The sequence below is a fragment of the Plectropomus leopardus genome, chromosome 17 (assembly GCF_008729295.1).
Source record: "Plectropomus leopardus isolate mb chromosome 17, YSFRI_Pleo_2.0, whole genome shotgun sequence".
Lineage (NCBI taxonomy): Eukaryota > Metazoa > Chordata > Actinopteri > Perciformes > Serranidae > Plectropomus > Plectropomus leopardus.
In genome coordinates this window covers 21,152,228-21,178,683 of record NC_056479.1, presented here as the reverse complement: position 1 = coordinate 21,178,683, position 26,456 = coordinate 21,152,228, and the positions used below count along the sequence as shown (strand labels likewise).

At 38.4% G+C, this 26,456-nt stretch overlaps 1 protein-coding gene across 4 annotated transcripts; it reads left to right on the top strand.

The window, feature by feature from the left end:
- The first annotated feature begins 1,028 nt into the window (after window positions 1-1,028).
- On the top strand, window positions 1,029-25,787 carry rhot1a (ras homolog family member T1a). Of its 4 annotated transcripts, none has more exons than XM_042505057.1 (20): window positions 1,029-1,429; window positions 4,579-4,637; window positions 4,838-4,919; window positions 5,106-5,149; window positions 6,139-6,192; window positions 6,366-6,418; window positions 7,843-7,951; window positions 9,951-10,052; window positions 11,587-11,685; window positions 11,840-11,948; window positions 12,096-12,216; window positions 12,772-12,856; window positions 13,042-13,187; window positions 13,386-13,486; window positions 14,436-14,566; window positions 15,472-15,555; window positions 15,689-15,811; window positions 16,481-16,683; window positions 18,577-18,699; window positions 21,907-22,005. In XM_042505057.1, exons 1-20 carry the CDS (start codon window positions 1,393-1,395, stop codon window positions 21,971-21,973), a joined length of 1,932 nt encoding a protein of 643 aa, XP_042360991.1. In that variant the 5' UTR covers window positions 1,029-1,392; the 3' UTR covers window positions 21,974-22,005. The 4 variants fall into 4 exon arrangements, with proteins under 4 accessions (XP_042360991.1, XP_042360990.1, XP_042360992.1 ...); XM_042505056.1 differs by lacking the exon at window positions 21,907-22,005 and adding an exon at window positions 19,971-20,124; XM_042505058.1 differs by lacking the exons at window positions 18,577-18,699; window positions 21,907-22,005 and adding an exon at window positions 25,210-25,787 and having other exon boundaries at window positions 1,030-1,429.
- The last annotated feature ends 669 nt before the right edge of the window (window positions 25,788-26,456 follow it).

Below are 26,456 nucleotides of genomic sequence, written 5' to 3'. Positions count from 1 at the left end.
GTGTGTGTGTGTGTGTGTGTGTGTGTGTATTTATAAACAGCATTTTTAAAATGCTGTCTATGATTTAAATTTTTTTAGCACATATGACTTCAGTAGCACTTTTATTACAAACAGAACATTAGAAATCTATGATGGATGTGTTCATTATCCTTAAAATAAGTTTGAGCTGCCCATTGAAGGTTGGGATTGCAACTTATATTGATGCATAGTAACTTTTGAACTTTTTTTCTTTTGGAATGAAAAAGATAATATTTTTAAAAATATAAAATATTTATTTTCTATATAAGATTATGTATTTTTAATTTAATTTATTTTTTTTTTATACTTCACGTCAAGTGTGCTTAGCATTTCATCGACAGGACACACAAAATCAGTTTTAAAAAAACAACAACAAAACAAACCAATACATGAATTACATAATAAACAAAAATAATAATGATATTATTATTAAAATAATAATATTAATAATCATAATAATAATAGATAAATAAATAAATGCAGTTCATAAATTAGAGCTATAGGCAAAAACAATCACATGTTGACAGTGGACAATTATTGAGTAAGAACTTAGAATAATTAAAATAATATATACATATGTGTGTGTGTGTGTGTGTATATATATATATATATATGTGTGTGTGTGTGTGTGTGTGTGTATATATATATATATGTATGTATGTATGTATGTGTATATACATATATATGTGTGTGTGTGTGTGTGTGTATATAGGCAAAAACAATCACATGTTGACAGTGGACAATTATTGAGTAAGAACTTAAAATAGTTAAAATTATATATATATATATATATATATATATATATATGTGTGTGTGTGTGTGTGTGTGTGTGTGTGTGTGTGTGTGTGTGTAGATATATATATATATCGCACCCTGCACCCCCCCTGCTCTGATAAATGAATTACAGTCCCTTACTGGGGAGGGGCGCAGTTTTGCGGTTTCTGTCTTTGGCGCCAGAGAGCAGCATAACGCGTTTCTAAATTCCACATGAAGTTTGTCCTGTACGGCGTGCTGTATTTGCCGGGTACTGGAGGTCGGGCATGCCCATGAAACATCCACTGCGAAATGCTCTGCCAACGCCGAAAAGAGTGTGATTGACACGAAATATCAGAGACATGTGCCACAAACTACTCTTTAAATTATATTTACGCATGCGCTGCCTGGCTACAAGTTGAATATAAGCGCGTAGAAAAGACGGAGGAGCGCCGAAAAGTGTCCGTCCGGTTTGTCCTACAAAGGCGCCGAGAGTTTGACAGCGGCAGGACCTCAGTGCGCAGGCCTGACGTTAGGTAAACTGCCGGAGGAGGACGGCGTCCAAAGGACTCCATGAGACAATAAACACGGTCCTTTCTGAAGAGGGAAGCGAGCTAAAACATGAGGAAGGACGTGAGGATACTGCTGGTCGGGGAGCGTAAGTAGAAAGCGTCTTTAATCCCGGAGCGGTGAATGCTTTATTAGCTAACATGCTAGCGAGGCAGCTACAGGCTACAGCTAACAGATGAACCCAGCAAGTCTAACAATAAACAAAGCTGCGTGATTATAAGCGCTGCAAGAGGCTAATTAACTCATTATATAGTGTAAACTAATCACACGGTCACTAATTATTATAAAGTCTGTGATTAGGGACTGTTCGGTATTTATTAGAGAGGAAAAAGCAATGTTGGATGAAGTACCTGAAAACCATATTTAAAGTAAAAAAAACACATATCTTACTAGACTTTGGAAGAAGTTAAGTATTGCAAAACTTCAATTAAATGACTGGGCTTTGATCTCAATAGACTTAAATTAGTGACAGGTGAATTGCCAATATCAATTATTTGTAGTAACTGAGACAGAAAAGGGAGATTTGGAACTGATATATATTTATAATAAAATTTAAAATTTTTCTATCAATATTTGTAATTTGGCATATATAGCAAACTACAACACAAAACCTTGCTTAAATACCTTTAGCAAATGAATAAAAACGTTCAATGTCATATAGAGCACGTTCCCAGCAACATTTTTAAATATTTTTTTTTTATAAAGTCAAGTGAAAATTTTTAAAATTAAAATTTTTTTGTATTTATGTCAAATGTAGGTGGTATTGGAGCCGATGCAACCAGCAAACAATATGTATATTTTTTTTTTTTATTACCAAAACAAACATCGAATTTATTAAGCCAAATGCAAATCCTAAAAAAATGTTGTGCTAAAGGACTGTCCTGGCTATGATAAATGGCATGATTCTGCATATTGTTAATGAAAATATGCCTTTCAAACCTACTAGTGGGATTTGGGGTTAGTGGTTATTTAAAATAAAAACAAAATACTACCATTTAAAGCTGATCTGAAAACTCATGCCCCACCCCAGCACTGCATTTATTTAATGCCTTACCTGTTTTGCACCACTGCTTTCCCCCTCATAATCATGAACAGTCCCTAACCCTTACCAGAGAGAGAGGTGGGAAACATTATTCAATGGGGACGTATTTCAACACCTTCAGGTATGGAAGACATGTTTTCTTTACAGATCACCAAAATTACACTTTTTATCATGTCCAGAAACTGTAAAAACAGAAATCATCTTTGGATTTTCAAATTCGTGACAGTCCTTGAACACAATGGCCCTCATTTATCAGTTATATTTTGTGTTCTTTAAAATGTCAAAAAATAGTTAAAAATCACGCTCTAAGATGATTCATTCAGTTCACTTTTTTCAGTCCAAAACCTCAAAATAAATTCTCTTTGCAGTCACATTAGACAAAGAAAAGCAGCACACGTCTTCCCCATATCCAGGCTGAAAGCTGAAAATATTTGGCATTGTGGAATTATGACATAAATGATAATTTGATTTGTTAAAATACTTGCTGATGAATTCTCTGTATAACACTGATGTGCTGTATTTTAAACAGAACTCTGGGTATATAGTCTGTAATTACAAGATCTTGACTTTTGCCAGGACCCTGAAGTAAAAGCAGAATTACACAAAAAAGCTACAGAGCTTAACTGTGTTTCACCTGGTCCCTTTGTTCTCTGTAAAGCAAATGTCAGTGTTGTCAGTACTATTTATATTTCAGTTATGGCTCTGCAGGATGCCCCACATTGCCACATTAGGCGAGTTGGTACTGAGTGTTCCTGGGAGAGGTGCAGCCAAAATGCTACGTGCCTGCTCTGGTGCTGTTCAGCAGAGTACAGTTTGAGGGATCACATAGTGCCCGTCAAGACACTTAGGGAACTGAGGTGCTGCAAACTAGGGCGATTAATCAGTATTTGCATTATTGATTAATCTGACTGACAATGACCATTTCTTTGATTAAATAGTAGAGCCCGACCCATATATCGGCCAGTATCAGCCAATTAAAGATATATCGATATCGGCTTATTTGTTGTCCAATATGCACAATAAGAAACGTGTTTAACAGAACATCGTGTAGGACAAGATGCTTAGAGTAATTTTTAATTTTTGAATTCCCTATGAAGTTTACTGTTTCATGCACTGATGGCATTTTTGACAATAAACTTTATTGTTAAACTGTAAAATAACCTGCCATCAACACATATCTTTGTCAGGTATTAAACCATATCTGAGGGATAATGGCATTGCATATTTGAATATATATAACAGCAGATATATCAATGTATAATTTTTTTTTAGTCCTCAATATCTGTATCTGCATGGGCCCCAATTATTCAGTATCGTGGGTTTCTATTAAATAGTTAAAAAAGACAAGTTTCCAATTACCAGCATTTTGATTTTGTTTGACCAACAGACAAAACCCAAAAATATTCAATTTAAAATAATATAAAAACAGAAAAGTAGCAGCATTTACATTTCTGCTTGATAGATAACTTAAGAAATGAATTATCAAAATAGACTGATTATTGAATAACAATAGCAAACAATCTTCCAATACAGAAGAACCGACATGTACGAGCTGTTCAGATATTCATCTATTGATATATTATATAGTGACATGTTGCAGCAGTTGTTGTTTTGGGTGCTCTTCCCGTGCCTCTTTTATAAAAATTATAGGTACAGGTATTGTGTATTGATTTAAGAAAGTCTTTTTTTAGTTTGGCGTGTATTTTGGTATGGTAGCTAATCACTAGTACTGCTGAAATGTTGGGTATACACTCAAATAGAATAATATTTCCCTTTTTATAATCAGAGATTTGCATTTCCCATGGAAAGAATGGAGACCCTGTAACTGTAGGGATATATATAACACTTAGCAAATTATAATAATTATAATAACAATAATAGAATAATACATTCTTAAATAACAGTGCAACTCTTTGGGCAGTCTGTCTATTACAGGCTTATTTTCAGGTTATATTTCTCCACCTTGTATTGTGGCTTTGCTCTGCACTGCAGTTTAGCGAGTGCTCGTTTGCACTTGATTGCAGCTCTTAACCCTCTTCAGCTGCTCTTATCTGTGCTCTGTCACTTAACACATTACTCCGACTGGCCAGTGTAAAAAATGTAAGAGAGGTCACATGTTAATGAACTATTGTCGGTAAAAAGATGCTTGTAATTCCAGATTTAAATAACAAATGTTTTTTCTTTTGCCTGTACAGCCAAGGTGGGGAAGACATCACTGATAATGTCTCTGGTCAGTGAGGAGTTTCCCGATGAGGTATGTAAAAACAAATCAGGTGATAGATACCGTAGAAATCATCCAGTTAGCTCTTAAGTTTCCACATGATGCTGAGCTTATATTTTGAGGTTGTATAGTTAATAATGTAGACGCGGCTGATATCAGACTCAAGACATATTTGATATTTACTGAGGCCTCCTTGTTGTCAGAAGTTTGGATTATTGTCCTCTGTCTTCCAGGTTCCTCTCCGAGCGGAGGAGATCACCATCCCTGCTGATGTCACCCCAGAGAGGGTGCCCACACACATTGTGGACTACTCAGGTAAACTCTCCACCTACACACACACACACACACACACACACACACACACACACACACACACACACACACACACACACACGGTCTGCAAGACTGATATTATTATTGATCCCCACGTATATTAAAAGAAGAACATTTGATGTAAACATGTAAACTAATGTACCGACGTGTCTTTTTCACACCTTTCAGAGGCAGAACAGTCAGATGAACAGCTGTACCAAGAAATCTCAAAGGTTGGTTTGATTTGATTTTACCTTTCATCTGGTCTTTTAATGTCTGTATCCATTTATTTCCAGTGTGCATCACAAGTTAAAGGGAGGGTTTTCTCCAAAATAAAAATCCATATTTTTCATCTTACCTGTGGTGCTCTTTATCAGTCTACACTGCTTTGGTGTGAGCTGCAGAGTTTTTAGAGATATTGGCTGTAGAGATGTCCGCCGTCTCTCCAATATAGTGGAACTAGATGGCATTTGGCTCGTGGTGCTCAAAGTGCCAAAAAAGTACATTTGAAAATCTCAGACAGCAGTGTCTCTTTTCAGAAATCACGACCTGGTTACTCAAAAAACCCACAGACCTTGTTGTGAGCCTCTCATGTAGGAACTATTTTCTTGTACTAAACTACACCCGCCAACTGTGTCACGGCCCAGAAGGAAGAGTGCATCTGCTCATGTGCGAGAGGCTCGTGCTTGTGACAGTGTGTGATATAAACATTGGTGGCGTCCTTCATGGCTGAGCTGTAACATTAGCTCGCTCAGTGCTGCAAGGTGAGCTGGCAGTAGATTCATGCTTTCTTCTGTGCAGTGATACACTTGGTGGGTGTAGTTTGGTAGACAGAAAATAGTTCCTACATGAAACTGTTCAAGCTCTGTGGATTATTTTGAGTAACCAAGACGTGACTTCTGGAAAGAGACATTAAGACGTTAAGTTTTTCAAATGTATTTTAAAAAAATATATATATAATTTTCTTAAAATTACTATTTTTTTTAGTTCTATATTTTTATTTTATTTTTATATATATATTTATATATATTTTTATTATATTTTTTTCTTCTAGAGTGCTGTCTAGGTCCGTTATATTGGAGTGGAGACAACACATCTCTGCTGATATCTCAAACATTCGGCAACTCAAAACAAATCTAGACCAATAAATAACACTACAGATAGCACAACTCTTGATTTTAGGTGGAACTTTTCTTTTTAATATTGCTGTTTGTCTTTACAGGCGAATGTAATCTGCATAGTTTACTCAGTCAACAACAAGAAGTCCATTGAAAAGGTGAGCATGCTTTCTCTCTTTGCTCAGCACAGTTAATTAAATACACACCGGCGGCATGTTTAGAATATAAAACAGGACACTACAGATGGTAATCTTAATCAGAAAAATGAATTTGACTTTGTAATGAATGTGTGTGCAGCGACAGCGTTTGATGTTGTGCTTTACTCCCCAAGGTGACAAGCCACTGGATTCCCCTCATCAATGACAGAACAGACAAGGACAGCAGGTGTGTGTTCACATCACTTTAACAGATGTGTGTTTGTGTGTGTGTGTCTTCCCTGTCGGTCACGTTAGCGAGTTGTAACTGTGTCTGCAAGCCTGAATTCAAAATACTGGGAAGTAGTGGGGCTGTACGCAACCCAGAATTATGCCAGTCAAGTCTGACTTGGCTGTTAAATACAAATAATCGACTATTTGTTCCTTTATATTGAGAATTCGAGTTTTAATGGGGTTTTACGGGACGTTCAGGGTGACAGTAACATAATATTGTAAATAAGGCAAGTTAGCCTCTGAGCTAATGCATGCTAACTATGCAAATGACAGATCAAACGAAAGCCAGAGGCTGTGTGAAGTTTCTGTGAGCTTTGAATTTACTGCTTCTTAGGAGAAGCCAGAACATAACGTTATCTCAGAGCTGGATCAGACAAGCGTCTCACAGTTACCTCCGTCTCACTCAAACTCACCCTGGGTCTGCAGCTGCCTGTACTGAAGAGCAGAAAGTGAGGAGTCCTCACTCTGCAGCTCACACTGGGGACTAAAATGTCCCCAGAAGTAAACTGCACACTGAATGACCTAAAAAAACCCAAAAACTGCTCAACTTGAAGAATCTTAGATAACTGAGGGGTGGGGCTGGATGATATGGTCCTAAATAATATCACAATATTTCAGGGTATTTGTGAGATATCAGTATTCTTGACGATATGAAAAAATACTGAAAAATATTTTTCTGTGAATTTAAAAAACAACTGCATCAAAATAAGTCTCAAAGTTTTATATTTCAACATAAATGTAACAGTTTTCCGACAGAAATTAAGTAAAAACTGAACAAAAACGATCTAATTTCTTTAGTCTGAGCAGAAACTCAGATTCTGTATAAAATAGAAATAGTGCAACAAAATAAAAAAAATGTACCTGAAATGTATATTGCAATAATTATGATATGAATTTTACTTGTCATATTAAAAATTATGCTGGTATTATAGTGAACGATGTGATATGGCACACCCCTACTGAGGGGTCTCTCTGACTGAATGATTCGAATTTTCGACTTTCAGGGGCGTGCTCTAGTTTATACATTGTTAGATAACGTACTTCTTACTGCATGTATAAAATATAGAATCATTAGTCTTTTTAACTTTACTAATTATTGTAAACTAAATGTGATTATATATTAGTATGATATGCACATTTTCCCAGGGTCCTTGTTGACATCAATACAGGTCTCGTTTTTGTCAAATTGCAATAATGTGAAACAGAAAACCAACAAACCTTAGAGAGTCTTCAGGCAGACATTTCGTAACATTTTGCTTAAAAAATGGCTTCAAGTTTAAATCTAGTATCGAGATAGCTGCCCATCATTTTTCTGTCAACTCTGATAAATCAACTCATCATGGCAGCTCTGTAATGTAGTAATGGATGCTTTTACTTCAGGGTACCACTGATCCTTGTGGGGAACAAGTCGGACCTGGTGGAACACAGCAGCATGGAGACCATCCTGCCAATCATGAATCAGTACCAGGATATTGAGACCTGTGTAGAGGTAAGAGATCAATACACACAAAACCTTTTGGATCCACTGAGGGCTGTTAGGAGGTCCCACTCAGTTAAATGTCAAAGAAAGAAAACACTTTGATGAAGCACTTGGGAGCGATGAACTGGCAGATTAAAAATGAAATCCAATACTCACAGTGACTGTCAGAGAGAGGCGGACTTTGTGCAGGACAGATCGGCCCCCAGCTGCTCTCGGGCTGCGCTCCAGCTCCTGACTCCACTTACACTTCGACTGAGTCATTAATAGCTTTATATTACTGAACCCCGCGCTCCAAGGCCACGGCCTGCTGACTGATGCACTGTGAGTGTGTTGAGAGGCTTGGCTGTTGTAGAGGAAGCTGTCTGCTGTCTGTTTAATTCAAAGTTCCTCTGTCGCATGAGACGGCTCAGTCATGCCCTCCTCAGATCATTTACAAGGTTAAATGAGGGAGACGAGGACGTGAGAGAAAGCACATAGAGTGAGTACAGTTGCACAGCTGGTGAGAGTTGGACCCAGGGTGTCCTACTTCTCTGCTTACATCTCTGTTTCTGTATAGTAGTTAAAGAAGTATGACGATGTAAACAGGGTGTTTGCAGGGCCTTAGAAGACGTAAAATGTCTTAAAGTCAGGTTTTTTTTTTTATCATTATCAGGCCCTAAAAGTAAAAAAATAATTTTAAATGTGATTTGGTGAGGTCTTAATTGCAACAAACATGTGATCTAATTTCATTTATCAAGCTCTTTTATGCAGAAGTCCAAATTTTTAATGTTGCAAATCTTTAAACCTGAACACAAGAGTGTCATTTTACTTTATGCTTTCTCTCTCCTGTTGACAAAATGTAATTAGTGATGCTCAGCTTACAGCCCGTGGACCAAATCTGGCTGCAGATAGGGTGCTGGGTGGCCCCCCAAATATTTTTTTAACCGTCTCAAAATCCTAGAAATGTCCTAAAATCTTAGAAATAACCCAAAAACCTAGAAACATCTTAAAATCCTAGAAATGCCCTGAAATCCAAGAAATGTCTTTAAATCTTAGAAATGTGTGAAATCTGAGATATTTCCTAGTACCCTAGAACTGTCCTAAAATCTGCGAAACCTCCTGAAATCCTAGAAAGGCCTAAAATCCTCGATATGTCCTAAAACCCTCAAAAGGTCCTAATTCTGGGAAATGTCCATAAAATCCAAGAAATGCCCTGAAATCCTAGAAATGTCCCTAAATCCTAGAACCACGTATAGAGATGCTGAGACTGGCCCCTGGCCTCCTGTCATTTTCATAAATTGCCCTCAAATAGAGCAAGTTGAGTATCCCTGATGTAGATTAACCTAATTTATTCTAATAACCTTATTCCACCATAAAACCTACACCTGCATGAGGTAACAGATATACTCACCTGTATACTCACCTGGTGAGTGTGCGCCCCATGATTCAGGCTGTGTATGTATCACAGCAGCCTGATTCGAGTCTGACTTGGAGCCCTTTACTGCCTGTTCTCCCTCTTTATTCTCCCCTCTTTTCCTGTGACTCTTAATCTGTAAAAACCCCAAAAACCCAACAAACTTGTCTGCAGTGGTTGAATAAAAAAAATATGATTTGTTTGAAAATAAGTCCTGAATTTGGTTAAAAATTATATTGAAAAAATCTTAAGAAGCATCAGATTTAAGTGTCTGATACTTGTAGTATGTAGTATGTAGTATGTAGTATGTAGTATGATGTACCATGGTTTAGAAATTGGCTGTTAAAAGTTGAAGTCCTGTATTCAGAATTATACTCCTGATTACTCATTATTTTGTACTTTACTACTGGATTCTTATCATTGATGCAGTAACATCTTAGCTGCACTGTAATGTCTTGTAGGGACAATTATACATTTATATGTTGCTGGATTTCTGTAAAACACTGCATTGTATTTTACATGCTCTCAATAGTTGTTCTTTTTTAAATCTGCAAAGTAACTTGTAACTGCAGCTGCCAAATAAATATAGCAAACGTGCCCTCTTTTTTTTTTTAGTGCTCTGCCAAAAACCTGAAGAATATCTCCGAGCTGTTCTACTACGCTCAGAAGGCTGTTCTCCACCCGACCGGACCTCTGTACTGCCCAGAGGAGAAGGAGGTGAACTCTCACAGATGCAGCAGACATCTTGACTTGTCTTAGTAGGAAAACGTTTGAAAATGCTCTATTCAAGGACCGTGAAAAGGATAATCCTAAGAGGCGTGTGAGGAAAGTTTCTGGAGTGGATGCTCCAGATAAAGAAGAAATTTGGCATTCAGAGGAGGGATTCGAGTCAAATAAAGACTTGAACAGAGTGCTCCTGGGCACGAGGAGATGTGACGAGCTCATTTAAAGGCATACGTCATAGTCCCTCTTGCAACTGCACACCGCTCAAATATTCAGTTTCACTGGGATTTACGTCACACTTCAGAAACTAAAATCACTCTGACTTCTCTTTCACAGGGACTCTGAATTGTGTCTGTTATTGTTGTTATAACACTGAAGGAAAATACAGATACTAAAACAAAGAAATTGAACGCTGGTAGTGGGTCGTTAGATGCTAGTTGCCACGCAGCCGCACGTCAGCAGTTGCCTGGCCGCTCACACATGGAGCACATTGCTCTGCGCTGGCAGTGATTCTCCTTCTCTGCTCCTTTCTAATCACACGGAGAGCTCTGTGTGTGTGTGTGTGTGTGTGTGTGTGTGTGTGTGTGTGTGTGTGTGTGTGTGTGTGTGTGTGTTTGCCAGATTATGGGTGTCTGCTCTCCCCCTCCCTCTCTGTTTAGACACAACTGACAAGCAGCGTGGAACATTAATATATACTTTATATCATTCATAATAGAGTATTTAGTGTGTTTTCCTGCCATATTTTGCTCGCAATTCGCAGAAGAAAAAAAAATAGACCAGTCTCCAAAACTGTTTCTGCAGATCATCAGCCTGATGTGGAGCTCAGGTCATCGGTGTGTCCAGCGTGTCCGGTCTGATTGTTCAACACGGGTATCAAAAGCAAGCAGCCGGTGCTCCGTGGAAAATCAGTACACTTTGCAGCCATTTCAGGTCCAGTGTGGACCCAGCGTTAGGCTTATCTCGAGTCAGCATCAGTGTCTAGATCAAGCACAAGCTCCGTGAGCGGCCAGCCAAAACGGCGTGTGTTAAAAATGTTCTTTTTCCAAGTGTGGTTGTTTGTTGGTTCAGCAAGGAAACCATTTGCAGGTAGTTGTCTCAACAGCTAGCAGCAAAAGACAAGAATGCAAAGAGCTGTAGGTGCTCTTCCAGTCCAACAGCAGCTCAATAAATTTTACGCACTGACACCTGGGTCTCAATGTGTGAATCGATGGCCCCACCCACTGCCAGACAGTCAAAAGGAAGCAGGAAATTGATAATATAAACCTAAAAATAAGAACCTACTCACAGAAACCCCATGTATCATATTACATCACATAAAAATGATGATAAAAGGACCACTAGTGTCAGATCTTCATGCGATATTGGCAGGTATCCTGAGTTTAGATTTCGGAATCATACTAGGAGAGAAAAGGTTTGATCGGTGCATTCCTAAATTGAGCTACCACAATTTTTACTGTTGATTTAAATCAGTCTCCATTATATAAAGACATTTAACCACCTAAACGATTACTTTTCTTCTGTGTTTCAGTTGAAGCCGTCTTGCATTAAGGCTTTAACTAGAATCTTTAAAGTGTCTGACCTGGACAACGACGGCATCCTAAATGACAATGAGCTCAATTTCTTCCAGGTAATGATTTTCACATCACTTTCACGACTACATTTAATATCGAAATTGTTGTTTTCATCATTAATAAAACGGCTGGACTGGTTTAGGGTGTTTAAATATGAATCAAACCTGAATCGGCTTTCATCAGCACATCGCTTGTTGTGTATTTCTACAGAGGACGTGTTTCAATACACCGCTGGCGCCTCAGGCCTTAGAGGATGTGAAGAACGTGGTCAGGAGGAACATGACAGATGGAGTCAAGGATAACGGACTCACACTCAAAGGTGAGAGACACTCCTGCGTTTCTCCTCTCCTTCCTCCACTTTGTCACTTCTTCATGTCAACAATTCCTCTCCCCTGCATGTCTCTTCAGTCCTTTCTTTTATGACAATTGTTGACCGTGTCCATGCCCCTGTAATTGACTGTTGCAGGCTTCTTGTTCCTGCACACCCTCTTCATCCAGCGAGGCAGACACGAGACCACCTGGACTGTGCTGAGGAGGTTTGGTTATGACGATGACCTGGAGCTCACACAGGAATACCTGTTCCCCATGTAAGTGCAGACTCAAAGCGTAGATTTAAAGCTTTAAGTCTAATAGGAAACTCATAGGAACATTTGTCTCCAGACAAAAACTGACAAAGTTAACGCTATTTATCATGATGAGTTGACCAGTTCTCATGTACTTATTGTGTTTAAAACATTGCAAACAAACACATTCAGTTTCAGTTTTTCTTTTTATTTGGTTTTTATGAAAATGTTAATTTTCTTTTTTCATGCTGAGAAAAGCTCAAGTGTGTGCCCAAATCTTTGTTGATGACATTGTGGTCAAAATATAGTAATATCTGGATTTTTTTGTATTGCATATAGATACCAGCATCTTTGTGTTGTTATATGTGCTTGAATTAATGTCTTTGTTCCTCTTTTGAAACCTGCACCATCATGTTGATCAGAGTTTACAGATATGCTATCATTTCCTCTTCTCTGCTGAATTGTTCTGGTTGACTAATATGATTAGATGTGATTCCTCCTTTGTTACTTTATAAAGCAGAACCAGAGTGATCCAAGCTCTCTGATAAATGATTGTTTCTGTCCGCCGCTGTATCGCAGGATAAAGATCCCCCCAGACTGCACCACAGAGCTTAACCACAACGCTTACCTCTTCCTCCAGAGTGTCTTTGATAAACATGACAAAGTGAGTGGTTAGACAGTGTTTCCTTTTTTTTCTTTATTATTAAGGTATTGTTTATATTTATAAGGATAGACACTTTTCTGCTTAAACTTGTGTCTCTCTGTGCCAATTTTTATGCATTTTTTTCCCCGTCAGCCATGTTTTTTTATGTCCAAGTTTGTAAGTCAATGTATGTGCTCTTTATCCAGGACCGGGACTGTGCGCTGTCGCCAGAGGAGGTGAAGGACTTGTTCAAAGTGTTTCCCTACATGCCCTGGGGTCCGGATGTGAACCACACGGTCTGCACTAACGAACAGGGGTGGATCACATACCAGGGATACCTCTCCCAGTGGACGTTAGTGTGGAACAAATCTATTAATACACTCACACGTACACTTAAACCTATTCTAGTTACATACAAGCTGGATACATTACCAACCCTGTAGGATCATACATTATTATGAAGAATACACAGATCATTTTTTCAAAGCCGTGTTTATATTAATCTCTCGTGCTGTTGGACTCATCATGACTTGTGTGTTTTCTGTGGCAGGTTAACAACGTATCTAGATGTACAACGTAGTTTGGAGTATTTAGGTTATCTTGGCTATTCTATCATCTACGAACAAGAGTCCCAAGCTGCCGCCATTACAGGTAAGAGATTTTAGTTAAATTCATCTTTATTTTTGTGATTTATGCCAAAAATTAAAACCCATGTGTGTTGAAGCTAGAACCGGTCCCGTCCTCTCTGCTTCTCACCCTGCTAGTAACTGCTGTCTGATGCTGAAATGGGCGATGATATCAATCAATCAATTCATGTATAATATCATAATATATGTTGGATTTACATTTTAAATAAATATTTCAATAAAAAAGCACACAGCGCTCACTTTAAAAAAAAAAAATTATTCATGAATTTATTAAACAAATAGATAAATTCCACAGTCTGAGCCCTACACAACCTGGCCAATCAGTGCACATTTTTGGCTTGAACCTGATCCGACCAGTCGGGTTGAGATTGAGAATTTTTTTTATAACTGCATGTTGATAAACTAAACTAACAAAAAAAATAGTGAATAATAATGCACCAATTTAATTTAATTTGTTAATTTTCTTCTGTTATATTTACTAGGTCTACACAATATATCTTTTTCTTTTTTTAATCATAATTGTGATGTTTACCTGCATGATGAACACTGTGAAAAATTGCAATGTTGCACTCAAAAATGTGTCTTATTTTAGTTGAAAGATGGTATCAATAGAAAACTACACTTTAAAATTTAACTATCTTTTTTTATTGGTTTTAATTCAGTTAGCAAATTGTTGTATTTTAGCAGTTTCCTGAAAGCACCAGAAAGGCAGAACTGAGTACACTTCAATATGTTTATTTATTGCAACTAATATCTTTGTCATAATATTCAACAATGTTATTGCATATTTTCCTCATATGATGCAGCCCTAATGTTTATTACCTTTTTAAATTTACTTTGAGGTTTGATTTTCGTTAAGAGTTAATTACAAAAGAAACACACAGATTTTACTGCATGTTGCCATTGTTCAAAACGTTTTTGCTTATAAAAACTGACATTCTGGCTTCTTTCAGTGACACGTAACAAGCGCATCGATTTGCAGAAGAAACAGACCCAGCGTAGTGTCTTCCGCTGCAATGTCTTGGGCGCCCGGGGCAGCGGGAAGAGTGGCTTCCTTCAAGCTTTCCTTGGCAAGAACCTGCAGGTTAGCGCAAATCATGACTCAAAAACTCCCCTTTTGAACTTTTATTTTTTATAGTTTATCTAGCTGGAAGGATGCAACAAATTAAACTCAGAGTTGGGCTGTCACAATAACCCCAATATTGCAATACTGCGCTATAGACATGCCAAGCACAAGGGATGGCAAGCAACTGCCACAACTGCTATGTTTGTGTTTTTTCCATATATCATGGGAGTGCAGCATATTTATCTGTCTTTGTCTGTCCTACAAATGTCAGCAGCATTACGTGAGCATTGTTTTTGTGCTGAGCGCGGCGCGTTGCTGTTTTTTTTCTGGTCACTTAAGAGTTGGAAAAATATTAAACTTTGGGTAAAATGCTGCAACTGTTCACCAACAGCAACAGCTGAAGAGATATTGATACTTAATCCACACAGACTTACGTCAGCCCTCCCTTGATCCAAAACAGGAATTTCACCTTTACTTTTGTGAATATTCTGTATCATAGCAACCAGATGCAACCAAAGCATGTCAGCTGGAAACACGCTGCGCCTCTTAGTGTGCCTCACTACTCTGAGTTCTGCATTTTACAATGAACACGTATTTCATTTGTTTTAAAGTGTGTCATTTTTTTAATGTATAAAGCAACGATATACGTCATGATAGCCTTACAATAATGCTTATCTACAAAAATTAGAATAAATGAAGTAATTTCCAAGAAAGACAAAAAATGATGCTGCTGAGCTACCGTGAATCACTGTGGGGAAAATTTCTACACTGCAAGAACCCCGACCCCAGAGTGGACTAAAGACAAACAAAAGTCAAAATGTCAGTGTGAGCACTTCATTAAACTGTGTGTAATTTAGTCAATTTCCAGAGTTGGAGCAAAATAGTTTTGACTGAAGTCTGACCTTGTTTATTTTCCACCACAGAAACAGAGGCGGATTAGAGAAGACCACAAGTCGTTCTATGCCATCAGCACGACCTATGTTTACGGTCAGGAGAAGTACCTGCTGGTAAAAAGCATTTACTCGATATCTGATTATTGGTATTTTGTTTATTGCACTTGGCTTTTTATCAGTATTAGTACTCTTGAAAATGTGAATCCCTCCGTCTCTGCACTCTTTCCCCTGTCTTGCATACCACAAGCTCCACGAGGTGATGCCAGATTTTGACTTCCTGTCAGAGACGGACCTAGCCTGTGATGTAGTCTGCCTGGTGTATGACATCAACAATCCACGCTCCTTTGAATACTGTGCCAAAGTGTACAAGGTATGTTTCAGAACATTGCAAAAAGCTCATCAGACACGCTTATCCTGCTATAAAGAAGCCGAGTACTGAGGCCTTAAACATGGAAAGCATTAGCATTTCAGCACCTCCGGTTCCCTCAGAGTCTGTTTCTTTTAGATGTATTTTTGTTTCGAAGCCTGAAAAAAGGTCTGTGGTAAACACAAGCTGAAGAGACTTTCATGTTTTGTTCTACAACAAAAAAAATATGTCAGCAAATACCCCACTACGAACTTTGAGGATTTTTTGTGTTTAAAAAACGAAGGCCGCTAACATGTGGCGAGAGATTCTGAAGAATGTCATCACATCAAGCCGTGCTGAAAACGTCTCTACTTCCTCATAGCAGTGACGCGACCATAGTGTAGTTCATCTTAGTCTAGCGATAGCTTTTTACTTCTGGCAATTGCATGTGGGCTTGCATTCCTTAAAGTGGCGTTCATTTGTGAAAATGATCTTGCTGAACAAAATGTGTATCATAAATGTTTTTTTACCATATTTTCTGCAATGATCCAAAATCCATTAGAAAAACCCCATCGGCTTTTAGACGAGGGAACCGGGGTGACGTTAGCTTCTGGGCTGCAGAAAATGCCATTCCTGGGGCACTGCATACCCACATGATGTAACTAATAACATTCAACGGTTGTGTTTGGGCAGCAATACTTCATAGATAGCAAGACGCCATGTGTGGTGATTGCCGCCAAGTCGGACCTGCACGAAGTACGGCAGCACTACAGCCTCTCACCGCACGAGTTCTGCCGTAAGCACAAGCTCCACCCACCCCAGCCGTTCACGTGCAGCACGACCGACGCACCCAGCAAAGACATCTACACTAGACTCACCACCATGGCCATGTACCCGTGAGTATCAACCCTCTTTGCGATCTCATCTAGTTAACCCTTTACACCTCTGTGACTCCTGCAACTGTATCCACCGTGCCCATCTTTTCCTGTGTGTGCCTGTCCACTTTATCCTCTCTCCTGGATGTGTGGATCAGACAGTCACTGTAGTATTAAAAGGTTACAGATTGGGAAAGTGAAAGTCACCATGCGCATTCTGTGTAACATGTAAATGTGTTTATTCTGCTCAAGAAGTTAAATGCTGGTCTCAATCAGTGTTTTAATTTTGGACGAGGACTTGAGTTGCTTTTGCAACCTAGCACCTAAAAAAATGCATGCATATTCTTTATGATAACTTTTAATTTACTGGTGTCTGTGTGTGCAAGTATGCAATTCTTCGAGGTCAGTCCTGTGGCATTATAGGTCCTGTTGGATGTCTTAACTGCTCAAAGCTTTCTGATCAGATTAGATTTCAGAGTAGATTAATTGGTGCTCAGGACATACCAACTTAATCTCATGTCAGCAGGTCAGAAATCCTTTTGTTTATTTGAAAGAGGCATTTGATCTGCTGAACTTTAGGACATGAATTTGAATAGTAAGTCTATCTACTGATCGAAGTTTTATTCTGGATCAAACAGTGAATAGATGATTCAGAAACCAGTTGTTTTTTAAAAAAACAACTCACCCCCAAATCAAAAATACATAATAGTAATAATAATAATGATAAAGAGTCTTTATTGTCCCCGAGGTGCAATTTGGTGTGCAACAGCAGTCAACACAACGAATTTGCACTGTAACAAAAACAACCAATAAAACCATAAATACATCTATTATCATACAGTAGATGTCATAAAAGTTAGTTGTAATGAATATAAAACATTGAAGGTTCATCAATTATTGAACAGTTCAAGGACATTGGGGCTTAAAGTTTGTTCAAAAACCCAATTGTTGAGGTCACGAGTGATCTGGGATATCCGTTCAGTATGCCCTCTTAGAGACGGTATATCTCCTCCCTGATGGCAGAAGTCGAAACCTTGCGTGGAGAGGGTGATGTTGGTCAGCTAAAATGACCTTTGCCCTCTTAATGGCTCTCACTTGGAAGACATCATCAAGATTATGTTAGTGTCAGTGATTTTTGGGCAAAATTTAATAATGCTTCCAAGCCTCTTTTTATTAACCATGCTGAGGTTGCTGTACCAACTAATCACTGCAAAGGTTAAAATTGACTCTAAATGATGAATAAAACCTTCTTAAAAGCAATCTGTCAACTCTAAAATCCCTTAGTTTCCTCAGAGAGCACAGCCTCTGATTGGCCTTTCTGCAGACGTAGACAGTGTTGGCCTCAAAAGTCAGTTTCTCATCCAAGATGGTGCCTGAATTCTTATATTGGCTCACTACATACTTTTCCTCTTAACTGTATTGCGTTTTACAATCCAAGCTGTTTCGATGTGAGTTGCAGAGTGTTGGAGATGTCTGCTGTCTCTTGCATATATATGGGATTGATTTTAATAACTTTTAAGTGTTTTAAGTGTGCATCGTGCAGCTATATTATCCAGGTAAATACATGCACTGGTCAAGACTCGGTATCGACAAATACTCAATATCACTGACTGGGATCAGGGGCAAAAAATGTCCTTGATTAGGACATCCCTTTTTTAAATTTTATTTCCTTTTTTGCCTTTATGCACACGCAGATTTTTTTTTATCTGTTGTGACTGTTTGTCCCTTTCTAAGTGATTTTCTTCTCCATGTGTCTCCTTCTCCTTAAAGTTTACACTGAGTCTACACTTCCTCAGGTTCTTTGATTTAGCCCAGTTGTTACCTGGCCTTGGCCCCCTCCTCTGTGTTTGTTGTTTGGTGCGTGTTGTCTTTCTGTGGTGGTGAATACACGCATTTTTGTGTGTCTCTCCGCAGCCACGCCCGTCTCCGCTGCATGTGTGCCTGCAACAGGTGCACCTATTGCCTGTGTCAGAACCTCCTCAAGTTGGAGCTGCTGCGCAGTATTAAGGCCCAACTCCGCAGGGTCGTTTACAACAGGTTCATACATAGAATAAGCTCTAGTGTTTTAACATAGCCTCGTTCCTCCTCTCTGTGTCTCCCACCCTCTGGTCTGACCATCAGGGTGGATCACGGAGAGGCTCCCTTTTCACCCAAGCTCTCTAACACTGGTGATGGTGACAGCTCCTCTGTTTTCCCTCAGTGCTCCCCGTAGTCAGGTTTACACTGCATATCCACTGCAGAAACAAAGGGAAATACTGAATGTGGTTGAACATGATGATGGTGTTAACTTGTGCCAAAACATGTTGGGGAAATTCTCCATTTGCTTGCAATTGTGTTGCTGCTTACGTAGCTGCTGTCGCCATGGGGATTAACCGTCTCACTCAGCTGTGACTCTGCAAGGTGATGCTTATTTACAAAGAATGATCTTTGGTTTTAAAGTTCAGAGTTACTCACTAAAGCCAAAGATCGGCGAGTCAGATTTTTCTATTCTGGGATTCAGGGAAAAAAACATCATAAGGTGCAGAATAGCTAAGTGGCCGAGTCAGTAGAATTATATATTTTATATCATAAAATTAAGGAGTTATTGATCTAAGGGTCATTCATAGAGTGTATTATTCTTAAAGTAGTACTAAGTCACTTAAGTCTGCTCACAGTCAGTCACATGCTGCTGGTATTGAGCCTTATTGCTTCAGTGTTTTAGAAAAAATAATTTTTAAATTAAATTAAATTAAATTTGTATTAATTTATTCACTTTAATAAAAAAATAATAATTTTAATGTAAAATTCCATTTAATTTATAATGTAATTAGATTAAAATAACCTTAAATTATTTTGTATTTAATTAATTTTTGCATTTTTGATTTTTAAATTCTATTTATAACTCAATGTAATGAAATTTAAAAAAAAAAAAAATTCATAATTTAAATTTAATATAAAGAAAATTATAGTTTGATTAAATCTATTATTAATCTAATTTAAAATGCTATATATATACACATATATACATATACATACATATTATATATTATTTATTTATTTATTTATTTATTTAACTAAATAGAATTTTAAAATTATTTATTTCTTGTGCTCCTGTATGTTTTTGACTGCTTCTCTCTGCAGCTTTTTAAAATGCTCTTAAAATGCTCTAAGCTTGGAGCTGTTGGTAACATTTAAGAGGAGTCCTGGTGGTGAAAATACTACATGCCTCACATCCAAATAAAAGGAGAGCTGTGTTAATGTTATTTCTCTCACTGAGTCATATACATAAAACACATTGGTTATGTCAGATGTTTTGGTCTCTGCTCCAGCTCCAGCCAGCCCACCCGCTCTCTGTACAGTTTGACACAGCGAAGCGTGACCATGCTGTGCCAGCTAACACACAGGCTGCTAGCCAGGGAGGTGACAGTGTGTTGAAATCTGTGTGAAAAACAAGCATGGCGATATTTGCTTGTGCAGTGCAAACTTAACTCCTAACACTAACTCCCAAACACAACAAATAAGCTGTAAAATAAAAAAAAAAACCATTTTGATTTCATTGACGGAAATGTTCTGAGTCTATATATATATATTATAAAATATTTGACTTTTGTGTGGTAAAAAAAAATCAGATTACAAGTGTAGATTGTATCTATTAAGTGTTAAAAACTGACTTTTGACCACTTCTTTAAAGAGTTGTTTGCACCCTCCTGTCCTGCAGTGGATATGCAAACTGTGAATCTTCCCTAACAAGCTAATTGCTTGCAGTCAAACTGACTAAAACCTGCCATCCTCTTAGGTTTTTTGCTTCATTCAAACTGAAAACCTCATCAAAGTTTGCATGTCTGCATGTTTGATATGTGATTTCTTTTCAATCACATCGACTTTTGGAAAAAAAATCCTGTCTATTAATTTTTTCTCTGTGGCACCAACCACGACTGTCAGAGTTCTTAATTGATTATTTATGATGTTTTCAGTCTCCCTTTATCTTTATTTTTAATCTTAACACTGAAGTCTACACTCACAGGAGACTCTTTATTTGAAAAGCACAGGATTTCCTTTAAAGCTGAAGTTGGCAGAAATCTGGTAAAGACAAAAAAAAGTGTGGCAGAATTTGAAAATACACCTTCCTCCTGCAAATCTTCCCTCACCGTCCAAAGAAGAGTATAGAAGAATAATATGTCTTTATTGTCATTGTACAAGTACAACAGGGGGGCAGTAGTTAGCAGACCATAAATGAGAAAAATGTGTGCTGGCCAACATGACCCATAAACAGTATCTTGATACTTTAATTGTATATATCGAAACACAATATATATCTCAGTATTTTGAAATCTCCTCTAAACTATTGTAGAAAACAAAACAATTAAGTTACTAAACAAATTACAGTTACAGTAAAGTTAAACTACGGATACAATAAAGTTCAGTAAATTAGTGTTGTAATAAAGTTAGATAAAGTACCATTGTGATAAAGTTAGAGTATTATTATAATGAAATCAATCGAAGCGAAACCACTGTTGCATTTATTTTGAGGCAGCTGGCTCGTCTCAGGCTGAAGTGTTGATGATTTTGCTGCTTGTAACTGCAACGATGGTTAGCTGTTAGCAGGGGGTCCTTCTGCAGTCAAGTCCGTACTTTTTTGGGTTGCTTTGCAGTGTTGCAGTTGTTGCCACCGCTGGAATAGAAAATTTCCTTGAAGCGTTCTCCAGCATATACACAAACATTGAAAATGCTGATAAATGCAGAATGAAGATAATTAGTGCATTTACATATCAAGTACAGACACAGCTTTTCTATAGGATTTTTTTAAATAAAAGATAATGATAGAAAAAAAGTAGGAGAAAAAACAAACAAAAAAAACCACAAAACAAAATAAAAAAAGAAACAAAGCGCCCAACCTAGACTCCCAAGAATTGAAGTTTTCAGCTATGGGTTGGATTTTGTAAAACTAAGCCAAGAGGAGGTGCAGAAGTCTAGTTTTCCCCTCAGTACACTTGAATTATAATATTCTTAATGATGGGATTTTTGCCGGTGACAGCAGAATAAACTGCCTACCCCAGCTTTAATTGTTACTAAAATAAAAAACTGCTGTTCACTTGTTCTCCTGTGGGTTCAGACTTTCTAAATGTAATAAGCTTAAATGTTTAAAATTAAAATGTGTTCTTTTGATGTTTAAATTGATTGTATCGTTCTGTTTCACCCTGTCATTTCATCCTGTTTTTCCCATCTTGTATTTCCTGTCTTTGTGTTTCTCCTTCCACTCTATAGGTGTTCGTACACATGTTTTTGGCTGCCTCTCTTCCTCCTGCTCTTGCACGTGTTCACCCTCTGCTAATCTGTCTGCTGTTGTGTTGCATGGCTCACCTGTTCTCTACTTCTCTGGATAACCAAGGCATGCCTCGGTCCTAAGCCGGGAATACGTTTCTCATCTGTCCATCTCTAAAGTAAAGAGAGCTTGGGGTTTTAAATAAGATGTGTGTGGGAGAGTTTATTGAATGCAGGGTTTGAATGGCTGTGTTTGGTGTTGGATTATGCAGAAGTGTTTTGTTTGTGAAAAAAGTGACCTTTTCTTTGCACAAAAATGATATAAAATGTAGGGCTTCTGTTTTTGGATGTTTGTGGACCCAGGCACAGCTACATACTGTAACGTCGCATCTTCCATTAACCCTTTGTCTTGATATGTTTTTAACCTCTGGGAGTTGTTGACGCTATTAATAGCATGACAGTTGATGGGCCAGCTCTGGCAGTGCAAGCGGCCGACACACTTTTGAATGCCTAACGTGTTTTCTGACGACTGGGTTGGCTGACTGCGTTCGATTATAGTCAGGGTTCCCACGGTCATGTAGAACCTGGAAAAAGTCATTGAATTGGACAACCTCATTTTCCAGGCCAGGAAAAGTTATGGAATTAGTAAATATAATTGAAAATTTTGGAGAAGTCATGGGATTTTGTAATGTTTAATAACCTTCCATGTAATGTAACATAACAGTGAATTTATTTTCTGTAAGTTAGCTGTTGACATACTGGATCTCTAACGCAGCAAGAAATATTGTTTCAGCATCAACACTGCAATGTGCAGTAGTTGCATCGAAAGACATACGATGACAAGTAAGGCAAATTAACAAAAACATGTTATTTGATGCTGGATACAAATTGGAAAACTTGAACAGTTCTCTTTTTCCATGACTAATACCAGCCAAGTCTTACCTTTAAGACAGGATACGTGTATATCTGACGCAGTGCGGCGGCATTTGTCCTGTGAAGTGAGACTCTCCTGTGAATGTGTCGAAAAGTACAGTAACCAGGCCAACAAGTGCTGCAGATGCAGTGAAGTCCATGTTTTTACAAAATGGAAATAAATTATGGTACCTTAAAAAGTCATGGAAAAATCTTTAGATTTTGTCCATCAAAAATTTTAATTTTAAATGGTATGACACTGTAATCTAAGTCGTCATGAACAATGTACAATATTGAAATCTTAGGTCAACAAAATAGCAAGAACTTAGTGACAGTGTAGATGGAATAAATAAGTCTCTGCTTAGATATTTAAGTGCAAACCAAGATAAATATCCAATCACAAAAAATCCAGTTATGTGATAAATGCCATGCAGTGTTTGTAAAATATGTAAGGGCATCATCAGTGGTAAAAAAAAACAAAACAAAAACTGATAGAGTTGAATAACTGGTGATGTAATAAATTGGAGATGTACTTAATTTCCAAAGAAATTCACATTGTCAGAAAATGAAATGACCGCTTTGACATTATTTTTACGTGGTGACGTCGAGTTTCACTCTTGAAATGTGTGATGCGTCTGTGTGGCTTTTTGTGTGAAGTCGTGCGGTGGCATTTGAGCAGGTGTGCAGTCATAGTCCAGCTCCTGCTTTAAGGGTTTGGTTTGTGATTGGAGTTCCTGACTGACTGGTCTGGGTAGAGCTGGTTGATATGGATGAAACCAGATATCACCTATTTTCAAATGAACAATACTTTTGGTGTAACTATTGATGAAACAAAATATTTAATTTACTGAAAATTTTACCTGCCCAAAAGGATCATTTGTAATGTGGCCGAGAAACCAAATCAGCAGACTTTCATTCAACCAAAATTTACAGAATTGACAGAAAGCCTTAGAGCACAACATTTATTTGTGAACTTTAAGGTTGAATATTCAATTAAAAAAAAAAAAAATAGGGCTGACCCAAATGCTTCAAAGCCTCAGCTGTTGCTATAATATTTTCCAAATCAGTATTTAAATGCTTTAAAGTTTAATTAAGTTTGTTATTTAACCGCTAAACTGGTGGAGGGGAATGGAAAGTGTTAGATACAGATGAGGCCATACATCAACGGACATCGACTCCGGCTGTAAGCGTTTAAATCGGACAGTACGATGAAAAAAAAGCATATTATGAAATAAAAAATAATTGCAACCCAAGGCAGTGTTATGTTAAAGTATCTCCCAAGCTCTACATACTGTATTTGAGTGTGTGCGTGGTAAGCACACCCCGGTCAAGCGGGTGACTGGGTGTGTGTGTGTGTGTGTGTGTGTGTGTGTGTGTGGGTAAGGCTGCTGGGCTGGGTGGAGGCTGCGGGGGGCTACCTGCTGTCAGAGGAGGATTTCAGCCTGACGCAGCAGGTTTCAGCTGTCTCCAACGTGGAGGGGTCCATCTTTATGGAGGCCTCTGCTGAGCAGCCAATTCCCCCAGAAAGGTAAAGGCAAAAACCACAAACACAGAGAGAGAGAGGGATTTAAAATTCATTCATGTGGATCATGAACAGCTGTGTGTTGGATACATTCAACTATCCTCATATATATATATATATATATAAATCTGCAGAAAATGATGCATTAAAATGACAATTTGCTATCTTACTGTAGACTCTGTATATGTTATATTTAAGAGCTAGATATGTGAGTGATGCTGATCTTCTCATTTAACTCTTTACCAGAATTCAAATTGTCCCTTTAAGGTTAAATGCAGCTGCAATCAATTATAGGTTGGTTTCTTTTTCCAGTAGAGGGAGCACGGGTGAGCTGTGTGAACATGGTGTTTTCGGCTGGTTTCTCTCCTGATCCTGCCAGAGTTTCGGCGTCCTAGTGTGTGTTTTGTAGGTTTAACTGTAGATCAGTCTCAGTTGGGATAACTGCCTCCATTGCCGTTTTGTCGTTGCTTGCTTTTATAGTTCCCCAGTGTGTTTCTTGCCAGATCAGCTGGATTTGTGTTCGGTAGGACAGTGTTGACCTATTTTTATTCGTCATTAGTTATGTGTTTTTCTCTAGTTTTCTGCCTCCCAGCGCGAATCAAAGCAGCCGCTTCTCGTAGAGCAACACCTTTCCTTCATTTCAACTGTCAAGAGAAAGCATGTGTTCCTGTTTCAGGCTGGTACACCACAGGGCGCTGATGTTCATCATTTTTGGTCCTGATTTTAGGAAGTTTCCACTGGAGACGGAGCACATGACTTTGTCACTTGGCAACTCATCCCGCTGACGTTTTAACATTTGTGCCACAACCTTCATCATGTTGCCGTCTCTTTCTCGCTGCATTTTCCCCTCACCTGCTCTGTCTCTCCCACAGGCACATGGCTCAGGCCGACCTGAAGAACTCCACCTTCTGGCTCAGGGCGAGCGTCGGTGCCACGGTGTTTGCCGTGCTGGGCTTCGCCATGTACAGAGCGCTTCTCAAACAGCGGTGATCGGACAGCATGAGACAGCTACTTCCTCTTCACAGTCCCTCTGTTGACTCTGACCCTTCCCTCCTTCCTGAAAGACTCAGACAGACTGGCTGACTAACCAACCGGACCCATCGCCTCAGCCCCCAACTCCACCTCATCCCCTTCCCACAATCCAACACAGGCAAGAAACAAATGAGCGAAATCATAGGTACATTTTATATGCATTTTAAAACTGAAGAGTGCGGTTAAGATTTTTTTGTTAATGTTGTGGGGAAAAAGGGGTAGCTTATTTTGGAAATTTCACTTGTCCATCATTCAATTTGTAAATGCTGACATTCTGTGATCTGTTGGTCTAGTCTAGTCCAGGTAAGACACCATGGATATAGAAACGTAGATACCTCATTGACCACCGTATCGTATGTCAGCGTCGCCGACATTGGTCCAGGCAAAACCGGCTTGTAAACACATACAAGTGAACAGGGGAGCTCTGCTTTTTTTTTCTTGATTAAAAATCGCTATATTGTATATATTTATCAGATTTTGACGAGCAGTTTTTATATATTTGTGAGTTTATGATCTCTGTAGAGTTAAAAAAAGAGAAAGGGTGTTTTTGTCTCGGGCTGCACCCGACTCACAATTATGTCAGTCATCGAATTTGGCTGTTCAAAACAAATCTTTCTTTTTTTCCGTATAGAGTTAAAGAATTTGAAAGCTGACGTTCACATAATAAAGTGAACAAGCCAAGGTTGCCACCTAAGCTCATGTGTATTAAGTATGCTAACGACTGATCAGAAATGTGCAACAACATAGTTTTCTGACACCTCATATCGAACAAAAGCCGGAGACTGTTTATAATAATTCATATTGTATACTATAAGTTACTATGAGCTGTACATTTTATCTAGAAGCCTGACGTGAAGGTGGAAACCACCCATGAACCCACACAGACCAGTGGGTCCGTCCTCTTTACCTGCTTGCTTCAGCCTCCCCTTTATGCGGAGCAAATGTGCCAACATTTTTACCCTCTACAGATATTCTGTATTGTAGCATCCAGAAAGCGTCTCAGCTGAAAAACGCTGCACCTCCAAAGCTCCTCGCAGCCGGGTGTGTCCTGAGGCGTGCCTGCCGTTTTAAGCTGGGAAAAAGCGTT